The 26,444-nt window shown below is 40.5% G+C and overlaps 1 protein-coding gene across 5 annotated transcripts in view; it reads right to left on the bottom strand.

The window, feature by feature from the left end:
• The window catches only part of ltbp1 (latent transforming growth factor beta binding protein 1), a 239,834-nt gene that overhangs the window by 65,798 nt on the left and 147,592 nt on the right, over window positions 1–26,444 (bottom strand). For 3 of the 5 annotated variants that reach the window (XM_028602867.1, XM_028602868.1, XM_028602869.1), the window contains exons 9-11: window positions 25,265–25,324; window positions 14,403–14,525; window positions 2,323–2,490 (exon numbers count right to left, since the gene is read on the bottom strand). In XM_028602867.1, the coding sequence (XP_028458668.1) occupies window positions 2,323–2,490; window positions 14,403–14,525; window positions 25,265–25,324 (351 nt within the window). The remainder of the gene's footprint in view (window positions 1–2,322; window positions 2,491–14,402; window positions 14,526–25,264; window positions 25,325–26,444) is intronic. The other 2 variants (XM_028602870.1, XM_028602871.1) reach the window with 1 other exon arrangement.

The following is a 26,444-nucleotide window of genomic DNA, read 5'->3' as shown; positions in this document are numbered from 1 at the left end:
TTCTCTATATGCACTGTCATTTCACATTTGACAATGACATAATGCATCGGCACAGCAGAAGTCAAACTGCATACTTCATTTTCCAACTAAATCTCCACACACATTGCACAAAACATACTGCTGACAAAACATGAGGCCTTACAATGTACAGGCATCTCATCCAACTAACTGCAACTACCAGAAACAAACAAAAATTGCCGGACTAAACTGGAAATGAAAATTAAATATTTGGTGGAATTTAAATAAAACAAACAGGACAGTAACAAAAGTGGGTCCTATAACGGCTACTGCAAAAGGCCTTGCTAAGGTAATCTAAAATGAAATCTTAAGGAAACAATCCAGCCAGGCTGTGAGAAACATGCAGACAGAAAGTGTCAGTGATAAAAGAATGGGACACAAATCTAATCTTTTTCAGATTTGTTCCTGATTTCTTGTCTTTTATTGAAATTCATAATCCTAAAATATGTGAAGTATATCTTGCTGTTGTAATAAATACTGGCCTGTCCAAGAATCACCACCTTATTGTGGGTGGTGGTGATGGCGCAGTGGATATGACACATGCCTATGGTGTGAGAGACCTGGGTTCGATTCCCACTGCCATACATCAACCAATGTGTCCCTGAGCAAGACACTTAACCCCTAGTTGCTCCGGAGGATATATAGCAATTGTAAGTCGCTTTGGATAAAAGCGTCAGCTAAATGACATGTAATGTAATGTTAACGTGGTAGAGGGGTTTGCGTGTCCCTTTGACCCGCTGTTATCAGAAGCAATAGCTCCTGGTAGGGTCTCCCAAGGCAAAGGAGTCAGCATCTGGTGGCCGGGACTTGACACAGCCTGACAGAACTACACAGAGGGAAAGGCTTTGGGGTTGGGTGCATTGTTAGCCAGGGAGTAGGTGGGGACCTAGGTCTGCTGACCCCTGGCACTGCAGACTGCAAACATCATCTCCAAACATCATCTCTCTGGCTGAAGAAGGTCATGGGAGTTTATCCATTCTACATGTGCTTTGTGGATTTGGAGAAGGCTTACAACCATGTCCCTCTCGAGTTCTGTAGGGTATTGAGGGGGTATTGGGGTACAAAGTAAATCTGCATACATACATTTACAATGCTGATTGATTTCAACATCCATGTTTAAAAGTTTATTACATATTACTGTCTTGAGATGAAATTATGTTACACTAAAAGTTCTGCAGGTTTCTAACATACGTCTTCATGGATACTTTAACCTGAAGAAGTTGGGAGTCCTAATTCTGCAGGTAATTCTTTCTATATCATGTCTTTTCTAAATTCTAAACATATTTACATTTCATTAGAAACTCGTACTTCAATTTTTGCATGAGGACATCTTGTCTTCATAGTCCTTAAGCCAGATTTAGATTCACCTAGTTCTGTTACAATAATCTACAAAATACATAGTGAATGACAGTGGTGTGTAGTTGGAGTCTGCGGCCATGCTGTTGGCTCTATGAAGCTGTACTTGACAAGAGCAGTGCTTTCAGCTAAATAAATACTACATGCTTACAATGAGAATGCTACCATGCTGATGATTAACAGGTAATGTTTACCGTGTTCACCATCTTAGTTTATAATGTTAGCATGCTCCTATTTGCTAATTAGCACTAAACAAGAAGTACAGATATTGATGGTAATGCCAGTTTTGCAGGTATTTGGTCATAAACCAAAGTATTGGAAAAAATACAATTTTCACCCGATTATGCCGCTAGATGAAAACTCTGAGGATCACTAGTGAGTAATTCCTCCAGAGGGGGGACATGAATGTCTGTATCAAATCTGATTGACCATTCAATAGTTGTCAAAATATTTAACTCAAAACCACAAATATCAACCGTGTGATGGCTCTAGATGAAAGTCAAGGGATCATCATTTGGGAACCATGGATATCTGTACAATATTTGGGCCGATCCATCCGATCCATCTGTCAATGTTGACATATTTCACTAATGTAAATGGACCAAATGACAGACCAACATTTCCTTCTCTGGAGCCACAGCGCCAGCGTGCCATAAAAAGTACTTTATGCTCTAGAAATCTGGTAGTCAGTTCGTCTACTCTCGTCACTTGTTAATTCTAGCAGGAACAGAGTCTTGCAGGACACTGGACCACTGGGCAGAATGGAGTGCCTCGACTATGTGTGTTGCATTGAGGTACAAACCTTTGCTGATTTTCAAGACCAAACTTAATTGCAACATTGAATGGTGTTTGGCATTATCTTCTTTTCATACAAATGAGAAAAGAACATTTAGGGCCTTTAGTCCCTATTGAGACAGGTTAAATGTCTAACATGGCTGGGGGCCTTACCTGTTCCTTGAGGAGGGCATTTGTCACAACGAGGGCCCCAGGCTTTGCCAACACTGCAGCAGCAGAGCTGTTTGCTCAGTTGGGTAGACACTGGGTGCAAACACTGCCTCCCTGAGCTGACCAAACGGAAGCAAGCCCCCTTCTCCTCTTGGATGGCAGGCGTGTTGGCTAAAGAGGAGCGCACGAGGAGGAGGAGGGGGGAGGGTTGAGGAAGTAGTGCACCAGAGGATAGGGGACACATACATGGGAGAAAGAGAGAACAGAGTAGAGAAATAAAGAGGTCCCCTTCACCAAAGCATCCTTGCCATCTCACCTGAACAAACTGCTGCCACAAACACAAATATATCTCTAAAACAACACCAGTGCATAGAGAAAAAAAACATATTTACACAGAGAAATCTGGCAACCACATTTTGTGGTAGCAAAGACAACTAAATGAAACAATAAAAGCCAAACACAAAACACATGCAAAGCATAGACAAGATGTAGGGAAAGAATGTTTTTAATGCCAATGCTTCATACACCCACAAAGTAAAGCGCTGGCTCAGATGAAGGCATGCAGGAGAGTATCTAATAGGGATGCACCGAACGCAGAGTTCGGTTCAGAATTCGGCAGAACTTTGGGCTTTTTGATGGAGTTCGGGTACTGCCGAACGTTAGAATTTTTTTCTGTTCGACCGAACAGAATGGTATCAAAGAGAAGTAACGAGAGGCGAAACTCAAGAAAAAGAGGCGAACGTTGTGTTGAGTTTCTGCTCTTGCCAAAGAGTATAGAAGTAACAAGAGGCGAAACTCAATAGAACGTTCCATTGCAAACAAACACCCATGACAGAGCTGCAGCTCCGCCATCTTGGACTGAACTATCTTGTTACTTCACTAGTCTTTGTAGAGTTACGTGGTAGACGTAATGACGTAGTTGGAGCTAGATGGAATGCAGTAGCAACCTAGCAACGGCAGTAAGCTGTGAGAAAGTGAAAATGGAACTTGTGAGCAGAAAAAGTGTTGTTTGGCAGTACTTTCAGTCAAAAGAAGGCGATTCAAGTTGAGCTACATGTTCAATTTGCAATACCGATTGGTCTCGTGGTGACGAGGACCCTAAACAATACACAACATCGCCACTGTTAAGACATTTGCTTATGAAACATCTGAAAGAATACAAGTTGTGCATGAAGGAATCTCCAGACAGCAGCCAGAATGCAGCAACTTCAGATATGACAAAGGAAGGACAGTCACAGCTAAAAACTGGTGTTAACCAGACCGTGCCTCTCCCAGGCTGTCAGCTGTTCTCTCTGGAAATGAGTCTTCCAACAGCGGCAGCGAAGCGACCGAATGGCCAGCTGCTGCTCGTTAGTTAACGGTAGCTTTCTAATTTCACCCCCCCAACGTGCCTTCATCATACACTGGTTAGCAAAAGTTTGCAAAACAAAATTGTCACTCATCTGGCGATAGCGATGTACTTTCCTACGATGTGAATAGAGCGTGGGGGTAGCCTACTTTATGGGATTATTAATCCAAAAGGCTAATATTTTGGATATTGGTTGGATCTGGAGATAAGGTAAACATAGGCCTTGTCAAAAATAGTTTTTACCACTTGTGTTCCAGGCATAATGTTGCCTATTCTTTTTTATTTTTTACAGTTAAAATACAATGAAAAATGCACTGCTGTGGACGTTGTTTACTTCATTAATGTGTTTACTGTGTTAAGAATGGGAGTAGGGTTCGGTTCGGTTCGGGGTTCGGCAGAATCTTAACAAGTGGGTTCGGATCCAAACCCCAAAAATCTGGTTTCAGTGCATCCCTAGTATCTAACTGGGATAATAATGGGAAATAATGACCTCCAAAAGAAACCAAGAATGTTCAGTTCAAATGTTTCTTTTTGCCAGAGACATTACCTGAAGTAAATCATTTTTTATTACTGGTGAAATCCTTGACCTATTCTCCCAACAAATAAACAGATTTCAAAACTTTTTTCAACACTTTACAACACAGTTTATTTGTCACTAGGTAATCTACCTTTCAGTTTACTCAATTAAGAGCCAATCAGAGGATTCTCAGTTGTCCCAAGAAAGGAGTGAGTCACAACAATTCATTTGGTACAATATATAAAATCAAAAATAATAAATAAAATATATTGTCCTCCACAGCAGTATGATGTTTTCTGAAACTTGCACTATTTGCGATCACAGTTTAATATAACCCTTAAGAGTAATATTCTAAACAAATATCTGTTGTTTAGTCCACTGTATTCTACCCAGGTGGTAGTATGTGTGTTTTGTTTCTTAGATGATCACAGTACTGGCTTGACTTCACTCAACATAGTCCATAAAAATTGTAGACTCTCAACAAAAACCAACTGGAGATTCACCAGACTTTCCTAATTGCACCAAAACACATCAACAAAACATTTTCAGCTTCCAAATTCAAACAAATATTCAGCTGGTAAACTAAAAAATAATTCACCATGGCAAGAAAAGTACTCAAAATAGCCTTAATCCAAACACCGTTCTCAGCAGCAATGCTCAGCCAGTTTCCGTTTCTCTCTTTCAGTAGCGATATTCTCTCACTCCCTTTGTACATCTCTAACCAGTTCGTCTGTGGTAGCACGTTGGCCACAGTGATAGAGCACCCTGTATTGACCATAAAAGTAACTTAGAGTAATTCAATTTAATGTGGGTTACACCCCTCAGTTCTACTTCTAGTTTACCTTCTTATCTCAAGTTGTGCTTATTCCTCATCAGGAGTGGGAGATGTAGATATCTTATTTCCAACAGTCCCTTTAACTTGCTCTGATCTGTTCATTGTTTCTCCTGTCTCTGGTTTTCCATTTCGATGTGAACCGTTTGTTCCATGGGTTCTCCAGGTGGGTTTCTTAGGGAGCTTTCACACCTACCTCGTTTGGTCCAGACTTTCGAACTTTTCGGTTTGATCAGAACCAAAATTACAGGTGTGAAACCTCCCCCGGACCACGGTCTGGACCAAACAGCCGAAACTCTGTCTGACCAAAAGAGGTAGTTTCAGTCCGAATTAAACTGACCATGGTCCGGTTTGTTTCTAGTGTGAAAGCATTTTTTTGGAGTTTTGGCCCAAATACACTAGGTTCTGGCAGGCTATCATCGTGTAGGTCCTTTAGGGAACGGCTCAGTGCTTAATGTGTACATGAGAGTGACGGTGTCAGCGCTCACAGCTGAGAATACATCAGCATTTTACTCGTTAAGTTGTAGTAAATTGACCGTGTATCTTTTGGTCGTAACATTGTCCTTTTAATAACTATTAAAATAAATTTGTGGTTTAATTTTATTCTTAAAACTACTAAATTTGAAAATTTAAATACAAGGCATTTTTACCTTTACGTGATCAAAAGTGATGAAAGGAATTTAAAAAATTCTTTGATTTTCATTGTCTATTTCACATAACAAAAAATAAAATCACTAGTACAAATTAACGGAAAAAAACCCTGTTTTATTCATATTCAGACAACAGATGTTGTTTACAAGGCAACAGCGCCAGCCGGTGGACCAGTGCTGCTTCAGCCCAGGCTTAAATGGCTTTGGAACCATACTCTAATGTGAACATAGACATGGCCAAACAAGGCCATGTTAGAAATGTTTAGAAAATTTGAAACAAACTTTCAGATTTGTGAAACCTTTATTATTAATTTTTTTATTTATTTTATTTTTTTCCACATAGAGCACACTGGGCCAGGTCATTATACCTACACTTGTCAAATAAGGAATACATTATCCCAGAGACGCTAAAGAATCTTAAAAACACAGTTTCAGAGTTGTGAAAGCTTTACTCTATTGTGAAAATGCAATAAGGGGAGATCTGACAGATTCTTTTCACATGTAGACTACATTGGACCAGGTCCAGATCCAAACCCACTATATCTAGACTTGCGCTGAAACCACCAAGACTCTTCCGTACAGTAGGCCATCTGGCCAAAATGAGTAAATGGGCAAGAAGGGCCCTTGACAGGCTGGCAACCAAGAAATCAATGGCCTCTCACTGCTAAGTTTGTCTGCAGAAATGGGACGAGCTGCCAGAAGGAAAACTATGCCTGTAGCACTCTGCTAGTCTGGCTTCCATGTCACTAAAAGGCAGATGACAGCCAACCTGGAGTTTGCCTAACTGCGCTTAATGTGAAAACATGAGGAAAATGTTTCTGTGGTTTGATGAGACAAAAAGTCAGCTCTTTGGTCTTAATACTGTGCACGTTTGCCAAGAAACAGCATGGTAGTTGCATCATCATAGGTATGCTTCTCATCATCAGGGAGTTGATGCCTGATCAGGATTTAGGTAAACAGGGGGAAAAAAACAATACAGACAAGTCCTTACATCTCAAACCCGCTCCCCCACACCAATCCAAAGTCAGAATCAGTGGGGTTGCATCTGACAAATTTTTTTAACTTGTCAATAAATATCCAAACCAATACAGGCAGCGAATGGCCAGGTGTCCAGCTGTGAGAAAGTACACAGGATTTGAACTTCTCTCTCTCAAGCGTTTTTTTAAAAACACCTTCGGTCACTCATCAAGTGTACAACATGGAGTGCTATACCACCAATGCCTTCCAGGAGAGTGTGCACTGCTATCCAGAAATCTTGGAGAGAGATCGTGGGGGGGGCAAGAGGACACTATGACAGCAGACTTCTCGCCCTGCCTTTAAGTGTAGTCATTTATAAACACATTTGCTCCTAGACGTCAGCAGCATGTCATAAGACCTAGTCCATTTCAAGGATATCTTGCTTATTCACTTAGCATAGTGAGTGATATTTACACCCAGCTGAGCCAGGAGCAACTGTGATCATTCAAGTAGTGCTGCCACAGGCTCTTCCACTGGACAACGTGGCGAGTAAGAGCCTGTTGCCTTCAGATCCTTATCTACAGTAACAGTTCACTGCAGCTGTGTCACAAAGCGGATTTTTGACAAGTGAAATTGCGCTGCACTAGTTTTGTGAACCATAAGGCTAAAATCTGAAAGTACAAACAGGAATATAAGATTTAAAAGTCCAATATGTAATACTGACAGCTGGCATTTTAAATGGTTACTGCAGTCTAAATTCAAAATACTGGAGAGTCGTCTCCCCCCGGCCCTTCCTCCCCAGACTCAATGTTCACGGGGGCTGCCAGGTTGAGAATGCTGAACCCAATGTCACACAATGTCAATGTTAGCTAGATGCTAGTCTGGCATTGCCGCAGGGCTCTGTACTCGGCTGACAGTCTACTTTATCAGCTAAATCTAACAACAACCACTAAAAAGACGGCGACCTGGCGACTGTACCAAGTCACAGTCCCCGTCTATTGGCTACGGCTGCTGAACAGAAGGGGGGGAGAGAGTTTTGACTGGGGGGAGATGTTCGGTTCTACTACTTTCCAGACCCTGTTACATATAAAAATTAAATAAACATATATTCTGGGGATGCATATTTGCATGTTCTACAAAATAATTTACTAAAAGCAGCTTTACACTGTAAATTATGGTTGCATGTCAGTTTGGTACAAAGTGGGAATCATCTTATTGTTGGAACATTTCATAAGTGAAACATTAGCCACAAGAATATTCTATAATGTAACATACCATACATTGCAGAGCTACCTGTAGACATTTTAAGCAGTGTCCCAATTCAACAATTCAGGCTAAATGGTTGTTTAGCATGTTTCCATTATGAGGATGTTCAACTTGCGGTTTCTGTCATATGTCTGTCACCGTGGTTTTAACGTTGACCAGCCATGGCACACTAGCCCAGTCCTCCGGTTACGTTAGCAGTTAGCACCAGGCGGGATCTGAGTTTCCCTTGTCCGGTAATTGACCGAAGAAAAATTTATGAGGACCGAAAATTCTTATTGTGTCTGGTCAGAATGACAGGTGAAAATAATTCCCTCTTCACAATTAGAATTGTGGTGATTTCAATATCTTTCGTTCTATAAAAACAATGAACAATCATATTTTTTCTGGAGTTCTCTATATAATGTAATGTGAGAATAGAAATGTTGAAATGACTGAAAATGCCCGTCCCTACTGGTAACGGTAGCCGTGATAAATTAGCGTAAAGCTCAATGCTTACTTGTTCAGGAGGAAATAAGCCAACTCGGCGTCCTTTTGGGCTCTAAGTGGTCACCTTCTTTTAAATGCATCTCCAATATTTACCGGGGATTTACCACGTCTCTGATCATGCAACTGTTTAGAAGATGCAGAGGTTTTTTTTAGTTGGGTAGGATGAGTCTATCTCTGTTCATCCAGTTGGTGTGGTTGCTGTTACCATGGCTGCAGCATGTTGGTTTGCTGTGTTTGCGTTTCATGTCTGGCAACCCCGGTCTCAAAATGGGCAAAAACACACAGGCCAAAACCAGAACAGATATTTGGGACCGCAATGGAAACTTCCAAGGAGAAAATACTGGCTTTAGCATTGTTATCAGAGAAGATAGTATTTCAACTTAGCAAGTTTGCTAATATCTGGTGACGTACTGTGGTCATGTATTGTATTGTATACAGTAAATATATTACATATTGGACCATTAAGTAAAACTTCAAACCAAAGAGATTCAGTTACAAATAGCAAGGGTACCGAGAGAGAAACACAGCAAGGCTTTTAAAATGGTGCTTTCTTCCTATCCGCCAGTACAGCCATACATGTGTTGAGCCATCAGTTTAGTGCAAGACATAGGTTAGGTTGGACATCAGAAAGTGGCACAGCAAAGTTAATTAATGTGTCCTAGCTAAACATGTTGGTGCTGGATACTTTGTGGCTCAGGGACTACTGGCAGGGCTAGTTGGTGAACTACAGCAACTGGAAAACTAATAGCCAGGAAACAGCAGCCAGACGGCCCAACGTCGACAGAAAAGCCAGTCTCCCCGTGTTGGTCCAAAAAGTGCCTCAGAACACACCAAAGAGACGAGACGTAATACGTCTCCATAACAGCAGGCGGCGCTAATCTGTATTGCTGCCCAAAAAATTAAAACCGGCAGCTGATTGGACAAATGCGTCCCATGGGTTTGTTTTCTCCGGAAATTCAAAGCCAGACTGTCATGGCGATCAAAGATTGGGGAGGCTTTACTTCACCCCCAATTGTGAATTGTGAACTGATTGGGACAATTTCATTGACATGAATTGATTTTGCCAAATATAGACTGCTTCCACCATGGCCTGGAATCGGGTAAGTGGCAAAAAATGAATGGACAGTTTAAGGTGTTTTAAATATAAATGTAAGGCCTAACATCAAGTTGACGTCTTGGAAGAGCAGCACATCTGAGTTTTCTCAGTTGTCATTCTGTTTTTTCAATATGAAATAGCCATCTAAATAATGGCTTTTTAATTTTTTCACAAGAAGAGTGCCTTGGACCTTTTTTTCTCTTTGAAGAAAGATTGATATTGTATGGAGTGGGATTTCCACAGAGCTCTAAAAGCTGTTTATAAAGAGTATTATTAAGAAGTATTATTAATTGTAAGTATTGTTTTTCCTTATGACAAACGATAGTGATGTGAGCAGAGCAGAGTATCACAAACTGCCACAACATACTTAGTTTGTATTACTTTGGGGAAATATGCTCAATAAAATAGGTAGTTATCACAAAAATACATGTCTATATTTATTACAGATGTTCCACCATCCAACGTTCATTTGTGGGACAGCATTGACATGAATAACACCGCTGAGAAAATGACCCGAATAATGTCCCAAAGCTCCCTTTATAGTCCTCTACATCCACCTCCATATATAGTCCTCTACATCCACCTCCATATATAGTCCTCTACATCCACCTCCCTATATAGTCCTCTACATCCACCTCCATATATAGTCCTCTACATCCACCTCCCTATATAGTCCTCTACATTCACCTCCATATATAGTCCTCTACATCCACCTCCCTATATAGTCCTCTACATCCACCTCTATATATAGTCCTCTACATCCACCTCCCTATATAGTCCTCTACATCCACCTCCCTATATAGTCCTCTACATCCACCTCCATATATAGTCCTCTACATCCACCTCCCTATATAGTCCTCTACATCCACCTCCCTTTATAGTCCTCTACATCCACCTCCCTATATAGTCCTCTACATCCACCTCTATATATAGTCCCCTATATAGTCCTCTACATCCACCTCCCTATATAGTCCTCTACATTCACCTCCCTATATAGTCCTCTACATCCACCTCCATATATAAGGCCTCTACATCCACCTCCATATATAGTCCTCTACATCCACCTCCCTATATAGTCCTCTACATCCACCTCCCTATATAGTCCTCTACATCCACCTCCCTATATAATCCTCTACATCCACCTCCCTATATAGTCCTCTACATCCACCTCCCTATATAATCCTCTACATCCACCTCCCTATATAGTCCTCTACATCCACCTCCCTATATAGTCCTCTACATCCACCTCCCTATATAGTCCTCTACATCCACCTCAATATAAAGTTCTCTACATCCACCTCCATATATAGTCCCCTATATAGTCCTCTACATCCACCTCCCTATATAGTCCTCTACATCCACATATAGTTCTCTACATCCACCTCCCTATATAGTCCTCTACATCCACATATAGTTCTCTACATCCACCTCCCTATATAGTCCTCTACATCCACATATAGTTCTCTACATCCACCTCCCTATATAGTCCTCTACATCCACCGCAATATATACAAACGATAGTGATGTGAGCAGAGCAGAGTATCACAAACTGCCACAACATACTTAGTTTGTATTACTTTGGGGAAATATGCTCAATAAAATAGGTAGTTATCACAAAAATACATGTCTATATTTATTACAGATGTTCCACCATCCAACGTTCATTTGTGGGACAGCATTGACATGAATAACACCGCTGAGAAAATGACCCGAATAATGTCCCAAAGCTCCCTTTATAGTCCTCTACATCCACCTCCATATATAGTCCTCTACATCCACCTCCATATATAGTCCTCTACATCCACCTCCCTATATAGTCCTCTACATCCACCTCCATATATAGTCCTCTACATCCACCTCCCTATATAGTCCTCTACATCCACCTCCATATATAGTCCTCTACATCCACCTCCCTATATAGTCCTCTACATCCACCTCTATATATAGTCCTCTACATCCACCTCCCTATATAGTCCTCTACATCCACCTCCCTATATAGTCCTCTACATCCACCTCCATATATAGTCCTCTACATCCACCTCCCTATATAGTCCTCTACATCCACCTCCCTTTATAGTCCTCTACATCCACCTCCCTATATAGTCCTCTACATCCACCTCCCCCTATATAATCCTCTACATCCACCTCCCTATATAGTCCTCTACATCCACCTCCCTATATAGTCCTCTACATCCACCTCCATATATAAGGCCTCTACATCCACCTCCATATATAGTCCTCATCCACCCACCTCCCTATATAGTCCTCTACATCCACCTCCCTATATAGTCCTCTACATCCACCTCCCTATATAATCCTCTACATCCACCTCCCTATATAGTTCTCTACATCCACCTCCCTATATAGTCCTCTACATCCACCTCCCTATATAGTCCTCTACATCCACCTCCCTATATAGTCCTCTACATCCACCTCCCTATATAGTCCTCTACATCCACCTCAATATAAAGTCCTCTACATCCACCTCCCTATATAGTCCTCTACATCCACCTCCATATATAGTCCTCTACATCCACCTCCCTATATAGTCCTCTACATCCACCTCCCTATATAGTCCTCTACATCCACCTCCCTATATAGTCCTCTACATCCACCTCCATATATAGTCCTCTACATCCACCTCCCTATATAGTCCTCTACATCCACCTCTATATATAGTCCTCTACATCCACCTCCCTATATAGTCCTCTACATCCACCTCCCTATATAGTCCTCTACATCCACCTCCATATATAGTCCTCTACATCCACCTCCCTATATAGTCCTCTACATCCACCTCCCTTTATAGTCCTCTACATCCACCTCCCTATATAGTCCTCTACATCCACCTCTATATAGTCCCCTATATAATCCTCTACATCCACCTCCCTATATAGTCCTCTACATTCACCTCCCTATATAGTCCTCTACATCCACCTCCATATATAAGGCCTCTACATCCACCTCCATATATAGTCCTCTACATCCACCTCCCTATATAGTCCTCTACATCCACCTCCCTATATAGTCCTCTACATCCACCTCCCTATATAATCCTCTACATCCACCTCCCTATATAGTTCTCTACATCCACCTCCCTATATAGTCCTCTACATCCACCTCCCTATATAGTCCTCTACATCCACCTCCCTATATAGTCCTCTACATCCACCTCCCTATATAGTCCTCTACATCCACCTCAATATAAAGTTCTCTACATCCACCTCCATATATAGTCCCCTATATAGTCCTCTACATCCACCTCCCTATATAGTCCTCTACATCCACATATAGTTCTCTACATCCACCTCCCTATATAGTCCTCTACATCCACATATAGTTCTCTACATCCACCTCCCTATATAGTCCTCTACATCCACATATAGTTCTCTACATCCACCTCCCTATATAGTCCTCTACATCCACCTCAATATATAGTTCTCTACATCCACCTCCCTATATAGTCCCCTATATAGTCCTCTACATCCACCTCCCTATATAGTCCTCTACATCCACATATAGTTCTCTACATCCACCTCCCTATATAGTCCTCTACATCCACCTCCCTATATAGTCCTCTACATCCACCTCCCTTTATAGTCCTATACATCCAACACAAGTGTGTGTGTGTGTGTGTGTGTGTGTGTGTTGTATAGTGAGTGAAAGAGTGATGGTGATTATCTTCAGAGTGAGTAGTGACTCTAGAGTCCTAGTGAGAGAAACAAAATGTATCCCCTGTTCCTTCTGACCACGGTGGGACATCTGGAGCAGGAAACGTTAACTCTCTCCTTGATTTCATGTTCTCCTTCTCCATATACAACATGAAATCAAGGAGAGGGTGAACTTTTCCTGCTACCGATTTCCCAGATAATCACCGTCACTCTCTCTACCACACACACACACACACACACACACACACAGACCCTGCTATTCTCTTATAGAGATTGACGCACACACCAACGCACAAGTATAAACTTCAGGCCACTTACATAGGCTACGGGGAAAGCTCTGCGTGGAGCCTATAAATCACCCTGACCGTTGCTTATGGGCACTGCCATCTTCCTCTATACCGACGCATGTTATGCAAATCAACGTATTTTTGTAATCGATGATGTCGATGAATCGTCCCAGCCCTAATTGATAAATTCATAAATTAAAGCGCTGGAAATGTACATTACTATGTAGTTTGCATCCACAATATACAACAACCACCAGGAGTGTGTCCACCCTTGTTTCTTCCCCCAGCACCAGCTTGCATTTGTTGGTGGTGAAAACTCTCCCCTCCGTTATTTGACTACAGGCTTTTATTTGAGAAAATAGGATATCAGGCTTATACTATAATTGTGGCATAACAGGAACAGAAAAAGAGCATTAAATCATTAATCACAAATTAACATAGAAATGCATCGCAGCACTGAAAAACCAGGGGAACACATGCTCACAATATGCCAAGTCTAATGGGAAATGACTTACACCGCTGATAAATCATGTTCAAGATTGATCACTTTGGAGTTGCTTTTCTAACTATGTCTTCTCTCTGTTCCCCCCATGATCTACATGATCTCTTCTTCTCTCCCCTCATCCTCTCCTCCCTGCTTCTTTCATATAAGAGCCATGAGATATTTGGAGTCTGGCTGTATTTTCTGTCTTGTGGTACATGCTTGAGGGGGAATCTGATTATACAATGAACACCATGCTTTCATCCATGCACTGTTTTCATATGCATATCATCAAACACACATGTCAGCATTAGCAGCATTCCCAGCAGCCCTTGCTGTGCTTTGGAGCAGGTGGCAGGGGTCTTCTGTCATTAAGTGATGGGAAATATCAGACGTATATTGGGAAGATTTGTATGAGCAAATCCAGGTTCTGGATTTAGATGTTAATCAATGAGAAACACATCTAGGACAATGTTAGATTGTAGGACTTACGTATGCAAGTGGTGAGTGTGGGGTCAGGAACAAAACCGGGTTTACACATGCACCTGTAGCTGCCCACAGTGTTCAGACAGTTCCCATTAGGACACGCCCCCTGCAGCTGGCACTCATCGAAATCTGTCAATCAACAAAAAGACACACAGTCAATCCAGGGATCTTTCAAGGGATTTCTTAACATGGCAAGATGAAACAGACATTTTCACCACTTTCTCAATTACTGTACTAAGTTTGTATATTCCAGGATTGTCTTTCACTGCACATTTTCCTGAACCATATGCAGGTTTAACATTTTTAAGGCAAGGCAACAACAAGGCAATTCAAAGTGCTTTACATAAAACATTAAAGAGCAGTTAAAAACAACAAAAAAACATTTGTTAAAGAAAATATAGAAACAGAAAAAATAGAATAAGACAGGTATAAATTCAAGAATAAAAGTTAAGTGCAGAATGAAAAAGATAGGTCTTCAGCCTTGATTTAAAAAGAACTAAGAGTTGCGGGGGACCTGCAGTTTTCTGAGAGTTAGTTCCAGATATGTGGTGCATAAAAACTAAACGCTGCTTCCCCCTGTTTAGTTCTGACTCTGGGGACAAAAAGCAGAGCTGTCCCTGACCACCTGAGAGGTCTGGGGGGGTTCATAATGTAGCAGCAGGTCAGAAATGTATTTTGGCCCCAGACCGTTTAGTGCTTTATAAACCAACATAAGTATTTTGAAATCAATTCTTTGAGGGACAGGAAGCAGAAATGGAGTGATGTGATCCACTTTCATTGTCTTAGTGAGGACTGGAGCAGCAGCATCTGATTTTTAGCTTAGACATGAAAGGGGAGAGGGAGAAGGAATGACATGCAGCAAAGAGCCACAGGTAGGATTTGAAACTGCAGCCACTGCGGCGAGGACTGAGCCTCTGTACATGGGGCACAGGTTCTACCAGGTGAGCTACTGTAAAGTGTCCTGAGTTAACTTCTGTTATGATATGACACTATAAATAAAATTGAATCGAACTAAATTGAAAACAAATTTCCCCTACGGGACAATAAATATCTATCTATAGATAAGATAAGATAATACAGCAGTTATTTTGGCAGCGTGATTCACTATACGTGAGAGTCATGTTTTGTGTTTGATGGTGAGTTGGTTGTACCAGGAGGAGATATTGAATTTATCTAAGAAAAGGTCTGTCTGTTGAAAAAACGCTTTTTTCAATGATTTTACTTAAAAATGAAAGGTTTGATATCTGCCTAAAGTTGCTCATTAGTGAGGTGTCTAGATTGCTGTTTTTTTAAGAGTGGCTTGATGACTGAAGTTTTCAGATTCTGCGGGAAGATACCTGAGAGAAGAGACGTGTTTACAATCTGTAGAAGATTTTGATAAAGCCTGTTGGCACAATATCAAGGCTACAGGTAGTCTGGCTATCAGCAGACCAAGCTCAATCTTTTAAGATTGAACATTAGTCTGGGGAGTCTGCTCTGTATTTTCTACTGCACAAGAGGCGGGATCAACGGGCATAGTTCAAATGACTCTGTACACAATTGGATAGTCCTTCAACCAATCAGAGCAACAATCCGCATGACGTAGCAGCGACAGCGGCATCAACGGGTTGCTGCCCTACGGTGGCTGCTATGTTGAATGTAAACAAGAAGCTGCTTGGTCGCTTCTCTATCGTCATCGTGTTAAATCCGCCAATAGCGCGCCAGGTGAATAAACCAGGTTGTGATTGGTCCCCGCAAAATTGTAACGGAAGTAGGATAGATAAATGTACAGGTTTCCAGCCTGAGCTGCAGGGCGAAATCAAATTGCCGGCAGATCGGGCTGGGTTTACCCAGTCTAGGCAACAGGAGGATTATATAAATCCAGAAACCTCAGCAGTTGGCCTAAGCACTGGTATTGACCAACACCCCTATTAACGTCTACAGATGCATCATGGACATTACGTGCTATAAGCGGTAAAACAACATACTTATTACCATTTTAAGGGCTCTACTGTAGACACACATTGACCATTTAACAACATTAGTCCACGAAATAAGGGAATGCTTACAAAGCAGGTTGAGTTAGAGAATGAAGGCCAACCTAAGTGGTTTGCAGCATCAGCAAAGACAAAAGGCAGAATTTCTGCCCACCATTCAACATCTGAACAATACGATACATCCATATGGATCCTGATAGTTAAAGTTAGATGTTAATCAAATGTGATAATAATAAACAGTATATTAGCTGGTGTAAAAAGGATCATTTTGGTTTCCTGTGAATTTGTTTAAATGAGTTGTTAAAAAGAAAAAAGAAATAGTTGTGATGTGTGTTCATGAAGTAAGACATGAATGAATTCATGCTTTTTCATGAATCAAGTCATGCGCGAATTCATGTTAATTCATGTACCCTTATTATAAATTGTTCCCGGAGACCTCTGCCTTTGGGCTGTCAGGCCAGCTGTGATTAGGCCACATTGTTGTGCCATCTCACCAGCGTTTGGAACCAGCAACCTCTGTGCTACCAACCACACAAGTTGCCCAATTGTTATTTCTACCAGCCCCCCCTAATATAGCGGGCTAATACCGGCCCTGCAGAACAGAGAGTTCATTGATTGGAGTGGTTAACGTTTCACGCCACTGACACTGGACCCCTGGACAGCAGACTATAAAACACAAAGAATCACCAAGAACAAAAGCAAAAGCTGCCCCTGCTTCTTCAGCCCAGCTGAATGGGGATGAGAAGATGAAGGGTGGGCTGTTTGCTGATAGAGGGAGATAGACAGATCGACTCCAGAGACTCCAACACTGCTCCAGAATGCCTAAGAGAAAAAGAGGCTGTCCACTCCCTCCAGCATGAATTCTCACCTGGCCTCTCTCTGCTCTCTGTTGCTGCTGCTGCTTCTACCTGCAGTTAGACGAGTGCTTAGGGCCGTCTACAAATTACTACACCGAAAAGAGATACAACAAAAATATTTATTAATTTAATGATTAAATAAGGTAATGTCTCCAAACTTACCTCAGTTATTACTTGTCTCCTGCTAGTTATACTACAGCACTTAGTTAAAAAAAAAAAGTTAAATTAAAAAATATTTTTGTTGCATCTCTTTTCATTGTTGTAATTTGTAGACGGCCCTAAGCACTCGTCTTACAGCAGCAACAACAACAGCAGAGAGCAGAAGCCAGCAGGCAATTGTTATTTACATAAACTTCTGGTGTACTTACAAACTTTCCAATCCATCGTTTTATGAGTACATAACCTATTTGTACTACAGTAGACGTTTGGTATCATTTTGGGCATTATTAGTGGGGTCATTTACGAGATACAAACGTGGGTCCATTAGCCCGTGCGCTAAGCTATTCAGCTGATAACGCTGCTCTACGCTAACTCTCCCAATGTTAGACCCAGCTGAAAAACGCTTCTGGGGGGGTGTTTGGCTCGAGGTCATGGTGCAAAGGACCCTAGGGTGAAATTACTCCGAACCATCACTTTAATAGTGGTCAATACTAAAAAGGCATACTTCAATGAAAAAATTGCTGAATACAGAAATGACTCAGTAAAGTTATGGAAATCCCTTAAAGGAACACGCTGACTTATTGAGACTTTAGCTTATTCATAGTATTCCGCAGAGTTAGATAAGTCCATACATACCCTTCTCATCTCCGTCCGACGGCCCCAGGGCTAACTAAGCCTAGCACAGATCCTGGAGGTAACCGGCTCCATCTAGCCTACTCCTCCCAATAAGTGACAAAATAACGCCAACATGTTCCTGTTTACATGTTGTGATTTATATAGTCACAGGGTGTACAAATAACAAGGTCACATGACACACAGCCATCTTCTAACCGTATACATACTGGGAATTATATTCTCAGAAGGCCAAGCACTGCTACTTCTGCTACTTGGGCAGTGTGATTTGGTCACAGCACCGGAAGCCCTGTGGTGAGGAGCAGAGAGTTCTCCTGGAGTTCGCTCAGAGATGGAGTAATAGAGTCAACAATTACTAGATAGTAAAAGCTTAGTGACCTTGTTATTTGTAAAAGCTGTGACTATACAAATCATGTAAACAGGAACATGTTGGCGTTATTTTGTCACTTATCAGGAGCAGTAGGCTAGTTGGAACCTGTTACCTCCAGGATCTGTGCTAGGCTTAGCTAGCGCTGGGGCCATCAGACAGAGTTACAACACGCACGGAGATGAGAAGGGTATGTATCGACTTATCTAACTCTGGGGGATACAGTGAATAAGACAGAGTCCCAATAAGTCGGTGTGTTCTTTTAAGCAACTTGGCTACAGTAAAAGGCTGAAAACAAAAAACACTAACATCACTCTAAAGCTTGGCAACAATATTACATCAGAGAAGGAGATAGTGGCAGATAGGTTTAAAGGTCCTATGACATGGTGCTCTTTGGATGCTTTCATATAGGCCTTAGTGGTCCCCTAATACTGTATCTGAAGTCTCTTTTATCGGAAGTCTCTTTAATATAGACCTTAGTGGTCCCCTAATACTGTATCTGAAGTCTCTTTTATCTGAAGTCTCTTTTATATAGACCTTAGTGGTCCCCTAATACTGTATCTGAAGTCTCTTTTATCGGAAGTCTCTTTAATATAGACCTTAGTGGTCCCCTAATACTGTATCTGAAGTCTCTTTTATCTGAAGTCTCTTTTTATATAGACCTTAGTGGTCCCCTAATACTGTATCTGAAGTCTCTTTTATATAGACCTTAGTGGTCCCCTAATACTGTATCTGAAGTCTCTTTTAAATAGACCTTAGTGGTCCCCTAATACTGTATCTGAAGTCTCTTTTATCGGAAGTCTCTTTAATATAGACCTTAGTGGTCCCCTAATACTGTATCTGAAGTCTCTTTTATCTGAAGTCTCTTTTATATAGACCTTAGTGGTCCCCTAATACTGTATCTGAAGTCTCTTTTATATAGACCTTAGTGGTCCCCTAATACTGTATCTGAAGTCTCTTATATAGACCTTAGTGGTCCCCTGATACTGTATCTGAAGTCTCTTTTATATAGACCTTAGTGGTCCCCTAATACTGTATCTGAAGTCTCTTTTATATAGACCTTAGTGGTCCCCTAATACTGTATCTGAAGTCTCTTTTAAATAGACCTTAGTGGTCCCCTAATACTGTATCTGAAGTCTCTTTTATCTGAAGTCTCTTTTATATAGACCTTAGTGGTCCCCTAATACTGTATCTGAAGTCTCTTTTATATAGACCTTAGTGGTCCCCTAATACTGTATCTGAAGTCTCTTTTAAATAGACCTTAGTGGTCCCCTAATACTGTATCTGAAGTCTCTTTTATATAGACCTTAGTGGTCCCCTAATACTGTATCTGAAGTCTCTTTTAAATAGACCTTAGTGGTCCCCTAATACTGTATCTGAAGTCTCTTTTATCTGAAGTCTCTTTTATATAGACCTTAGTGGTCCCCTAATACTGTATCTGAAGTCTCTTATATAGACCTTAGTGGTCCCCTGATACTGTATCTGAAGTCTCTTTTATATAGACCTTAGTGGTCCCCTAATACTGTATCTGAAGTCTCTTTTAAATAGACCTTAGTGGTCCCCTAATACTGTATCTGAAGTCTCTTTTATATAGACCTTAGTGGTCCCCTAATACTGTATCTGAAGTCTGTTTTAAATAGACCTTAGTGGTCCCCTAATACTGTATCTGAAGTCTCTTTTATCTGAAGTCTCTTTTATATAGACCTTAGTGGTCCCCTAATACTGTATCTGAAGTCTCTTTTAAATAGACCTTAGTGGTCCCCTAATACTGTATCTGAAGTCTCTTTTATCTGAAGTCTCTTTTATATAGACCTTAGTGGTCCCCTAATACTGTATCTGAAGTCTCTTTTATATAGACCTTAGTGGTCCCCTAATACTGTATCTGAAGTCTCTTTTAAATAGACCTTAGTGGTCCCCTAATACTGTATCTGAAGTCTCTTTTATCTGAAGTCTCTTTTATATAGACCTTAGTGGTCCCCTAATACTGTATCTGAAGTCTCTTTTAAATAGACCTTAGTGGTCCCCTAATACTGTATCTGAAGTCTCTTTTATCTGAAGTCTCTTTTATATAGACCTTAGTGGTCCCCTAATACTGTATCTGAAGTCTCTTTTATATAGACCTTAGTGGTCCCCTAATACTGTATCTGAAGTCTCTTATCTGAAGTCTCTTATCTGAAGTCTCTTTTATCTGAAGTCTCTTTTATATAGACCTTAGTGGTCCCCTAATACTGTATCTGAAGTCTCTTTTATATAGATCTTAGTGGTCCCCTAATACTGTATCTGAAGTCTCTTTTATATAGACCTTAGTGGTCCCCTAATACTGTATCTGAAGTCTCTTTTATATAGACCTTAGTGGTCCCCTAATACTGTATCTGAAGTCTCTTTTACCTGAAGTCTCTTTTATATAGACCTTAGTGGTCCCCTAATACTGTATCTGAAGTCTCTTTTATATAGACCTTAGTGGTCCCCTAATACTGTATCTGAAGTCTCTTTTATATAGATCTTAGTGGTCCCTTAATACTGTATCTGAAGTCTCTTTTATATAGACCTTAGTGGTCCCCTAATACTGTATCTGAAGTCTCTTTTATATAGACCTTAGTGGTCCCCTAATACTGTATCTGAAGTCTCTTTTATATAGTTCTTAGTGGTCCCCTTATACTGTATCTGAAGTCTCTTTTATATAGACCTTAGTGGTCCCCTAATAATGTATCTGAAGTCTCTTTTATATAGACCTTAGTGGTCCCCTAATACTGTATCTGACGTCTCTTTTATATAGACCTTAGTGGTCCCCTAATACTGTATCTGAAGTCTCTTTTATATAGACCTTAGTGGTCCCCTAATAATGTATCTGAAGTCTCTTTTGTATAGACCTTAGTGGTCCCCTAATACTGTATCTGACGTCTCTTTTATATAAACCTTAGTGGTCCCCTAATACTGTATCTGAAGTCTCTTTTATCTGAAGTCTCTTTTATATAGACCTTAGTGGTCCCCTAATACTGTATCTGAAGTCTCTTTTATATAGACCTTAGTGGTCCCCTAATACTGTATCTGAAGTCTCTTTTATATAGACCTTAGTGGTCCCCTAATACTGTATCTGAAGTCTCTTTTATATAGACCTTAGTGGTCCCCTAATACTGTATCTGAAGTCTCTTTTATCTGAAGTGTCTTTTATATAGACCTTATTGGTCCCCTAATACTGTATCTGAAGTCTCTTTTATATAGACCTTAGTGGTCCCCTAATACTGTATCTGAAGTCTCTTTTATATAGACCTTAGTGGTCCCCTAATACTGTATCTGAAGTCTCTTTTATCTGAAGTCTCTTTTATATAGACCTTAGTTATCCCCTAATACTGTATCTGAAGTCTCTTTTATATAGACCTTAGTGGTCCCCTAATACTGTATCTGAAGTCTCTTTTATCTGAAGTCTCTTTTATATAGACCTTAGTTATCCCCTAATACTGTATCTGAAGTCTCTTTTATATAGACCTTAGTGGTCCCCTAATACTGTATCTGAAGTCTCTTTTATCTGAAGTCTCTTTTATATAGACCTTAGTTATCCCCTAATACTGTATCTGAAGTCTCTTTTATATAGACCTTAGTGGTCCCCTAATACTGTATCTGAAGTCTCTTTCATTAAATTAATAAAGCCTTGGTGCAGACTTACAGCCACTAGAGCCAGTCCCACAATGAGCTTTCCTTAGGATGTGCCATTTCTGTGTCTGTAGCTATTGAGGAGGAGAAGAGGGGGGGGCAATGTGGAGGGTGGGGGTGTGGCCTTGACCAACTGCCACTTTGCTCGTTTGAAAGCCATGATGTCTCTCTCCCTTGGTGGGTCAAATTCTCTGGGTGGGCAAAGCAGAGAAAGGGGAGCTAACTTTGCTCCTTATGACCTCATAAAGAGAAGATTCCTGATCGGCCCGCTTTCTTTTTTGAAAACTTTTTCTTGAGAAGGTGAAAAGGCTTGATGTACTCATATTGTAAACAGGTCTATAGAACAAGGATACTTTCCCAATGATCTCAAGATTGCCAGAGTAATTCCTCTATATACGAAAGGGAGTAAACTAGACCCTGGTAATTATAGACCTGTCTCAATTCTTGGTTGTCTGTCAAAGATAATTGAAAAGATCATTTATGAACAGATTGATAATTACTTAAAAATCACAAAACCTACTTTATGAGCTCCAGTCTGGCTTTCGTAAATCACACTCTACAGATTTCTGCTTACTGTTTCTAACTGACTATATGAAAAAGGAGGTAGATAATGGAAACTTCTGTGGCATGGTCATGTTAGACCAACAAAAAGCCTTTGATACAGTCGACCATTGTGTTTTAATGTATAAATCAGTGTTGGTCATCTTACTTTAAAAAAGTAATTAGTTACAGTTACAAATGACTTCTCCCAAAAAGTAATTGAGTTAGTAACTCAGTTACCACATTGTAAAAGTAATTAGTTACTCAGCAAAGTAACTGTGACGTTATTTTTTTATGTTCTATAATTCTATTACGTTCTATAACATCTTTAACGTCAAAGATGTTTATATTAACTGATTGAAGAACAAAAACACTATATACAGTATCACCTGTTGCTGACCCGGAGTGGCTCCGTCTGCTTCGCTGGAGCTCACGCTAGCTGCATTTGGGCTTGTGGGGGTTGGGTTAGCAGCAGCAACAAGTGTCCTGTTAGCATGTGTTGATGTGAGGGGCTTCATAAGATTGGAGTTGCTTGAGGCAGACATGGATAAAGTCTTTTTTCCTGGGCATAGCGTGCATGTTACATAAACATTCTTGCCTTTAATTTCAATGAGCAAGAAGTAGTGCCGGTACTTCCAGTTCGAGAACGCTACCTTTGAATTTCGCTGGCTCGTCGCTATTGTCGCTGTCTTGTGTTTAGTGGTAGTCAGAGCATGCCGTGAGACAGCGTGAGCAGGGCATCCGCCCACCCAGCCAATCATCATCGCATTTGCAACGGTGTCATCATCCCGACCCCTGTTCTCTCCAGGCGTGTGTAGCCAAAGCCCGACACCTCGCGCTTCATTCAACCAAGTAACGCGCCACTTTACATTCTAAGTAATGATAACGGCGTTGCAACAATAGGAAAAGTAATTAATTAGATTACTCAGTTACTGAAAAAATAACGCCGTTAGTAATGCCGTTATACTTAAACGCTGTTACTCCCAACACTGGAATAAATTGAAAGCCATGGGTTTTAGTGAACTAGCACTGAAATGGGTGGGCTCCTATCTGGAGAATAGAACATAAGTAGTGGACATTGGGGGGAAAATGTCTCAACAAATGGATTGTGGGTTACCTCAAGGGAGCGTTTTGGGTCCACTTTTCTTTCTGCTATATATAAATGACCTAAAGTCTGCTGGTTCATGCAGTCTTTTTTATATGCAGATGATTCTGCGCTGGCTGTTTCTCACAAGGATAAAAATGTGATTGAAAGCACATTTAGCGCAGAACTTCTAAATGTTAGTATGTGGATGGCTGATAACAGATTATCACTTAATTTAGGGAAAACTGAATCTATATTGTTTGGAACAAAGATAAAGTTAAAGAAAGTCTCATGTTTTAAGGTCCTAGCTGGAGATACTGTAATTACTGCCAAGGAATCAATCAGTTACCTTGGATGTATGTTAGATTGCCACTTATCTGGAGTAGGCCCAAAAGGTAACCACCAAAGTAAATTAGAGAGTCCGCTTTATGGCCAGAATATCAAAGTTTTTTGATGAAAAAACGAAGCTAATTCTGGCAAGAGCTTTAATTCAGCCCTATTTTGATTATGTGTGTGGCTCATGGTACAATGGTGTCACAGGGAACCTGAAACATAGGCTTCAGAAATCTCAAAATAAATTGATAAGGATAATTTTAGACCTCCCCATAAGAACTCATCTGGAATCTTCCCAATTTGAAAGGGTGGGGTGGTTGACATTTGAGGATCGAGTGTCTCAGATGCAGCTGGGTATGGTACATAACATTGTTTATGGAGATGTTCCCAAATATTTTAGAAATTATTTTAATAGAGTAAATGAAGTTCACAGGTACTCCACTAGGGGTAACTTAACAGATGTTGTACCCCCCAGAGCTAAGACTAATCTGGGTAAACAGTCTTTTCTTTATGCCGGAACTACCCTTTGGAACCGGTTACCTGGTACACTCAAGACAGTCAGAAGCATAGGAAGTTTTAAACAAGGTTTGAAAGTATGGATTAGGTGCCAATCATAGTCATTATCTATTTGTATTGTTGTTGTTTTTTGTATAACATGGATGAATTTGTTTAATGTATGATGAATGATTGATGTGTGACCTGCTGCCACTTGTCCTCTCTCCTTGCCCTTATAGGGACCACAATGGAAATAAGTCTTTGGGCTTTATTGTGTCATCCCTGACTATTTATGCATTTTTATTAATGTATGACACAGAGTACTGATTCATGTTTTATATTTAAGTGGTCAAATAAAATCAATCAATCAATCAATCAATCAATCATCTGAATGGCTGCTCATGGTTACAGAGCTCTAAAGGTTCTGACCATGTTAGGGCTGCTCCCTCTTAGTCGATTAGTCGACTAATCGGTCGTTTTGGTCTTAGTCAACTTAGATTTCTTTAGTCGATTAGTCATGTTTGATGCTTTTTTCATGCTAAATGACTTATTTCCAAGAAACGTACAAGCACATCTCTGGTAAACACAAGAATTAAAGTGGTGCTTTTGCATGACTCTTTGCAGAGAAACTCAGATTTACAGATCTGTCGATTATATCAACTAATCGATTAGTCAATACAATTGAATGAGAGTCGACTGATACCAAATATAATACCAAATATTGTGCCAATCCATCCAGTAAATATTGAGATATTTCGACAAAGAGCTCTTACCTTGGCAATGAGAGCTGTTGATTCTCTTGTAACCCTGAGGACAATCTATCAGAGGAATAGCTGATGAGAGGAGAAAGAAAGAGGGAAAAGGGAACACACGTTAGTCATTGCTTTCTAACATCTGATGAATGGTTAATCCACATAAACAAACACATGACAAACTATTTGGCCATGATTTTCTAAATTATTCCTATATCATCCACACACTTTTTCTATGAGATTTCTCTTGCACTGTGACAGTTGACATTGTTTGTTTGAGAGAGGGGAAGAGGTTTACATTTTTTTAATCTACATTTTAGTATGTTTTTGTACGTCATTGATATTGCATGTTGTCGCATATTTATGTTTAGTGACGCCGCTGCTGTCTTGTCATCGTCTCATCTTAGTCATGGAAAAAAAGGTTGTCATAGTTAGCATTTACAAATTGAAAACAGACAGTTAAACAACTCACTCACATTGTCATTTGATACATTATAGGATATTTATGTGTTGTGCATGTGTGTGATTGGTAAATGTATGGATGAAGGCCCCTTTAACTTCCCATGCCTGTGTGCTGGGGCCCAGGGAGGTCTGGCCCAGGCTGGAATGAGATCTGACTGGTAACGCCCCTAAGCGTCATGTCTGGAAAACTATTTGCAATGGTTTAGCTCTCCATCAGGAGGAGCAGTGATATAAACACTAAAGCAGTTTACTGGCTGTTCCAACAGAGCGTATTTTTATCATATTATGATGATCAGGTTATATAAATATTATGCTGAAGCGTTTTGTGAAACCTTGAGAGGCTACAGTAGAAGTAGTGAGACGGCTGTTATTCAACTGAACTGTTCCCAAACTTTCAGTAAGAACAGCCTGCGTGGCAACCTAGAGGCTGACTGGCTGCAGCACTACAGGCCGGGGCAAACTGACAAAATCATTTTTACATAAAGAAAACAATAACTTCGTAATTCTGAATTTCTCGAAGACAGCGTTTCACAGAGTGTTATGGTATCCTCCTAACCGTAGAAGCTCATTCCGGGACTTGTCTTGGGAATCAGAGGGTCACCAGTTCAACTCCTGGTTCAGTTATAATAATAATAATAATAATAATAATAATAATAATAATAATAAACTTCATTTCTATTGCACTTTTCTTGACAAGGTTACAATGTGCTTTCCAGAAAAACTGCAGATAAAAACTGGT

This window comes from Perca flavescens, chromosome 17 (assembly GCF_004354835.1).
Source record: "Perca flavescens isolate YP-PL-M2 chromosome 17, PFLA_1.0, whole genome shotgun sequence".
In the NCBI taxonomy this organism is placed as follows: domain Eukaryota; kingdom Metazoa; phylum Chordata; class Actinopteri; order Perciformes; family Percidae; genus Perca; species Perca flavescens.
The sequence above is the reverse complement of the archived record's forward strand: the minus strand, read 5'-3'. Positions and strand labels throughout refer to the sequence as shown.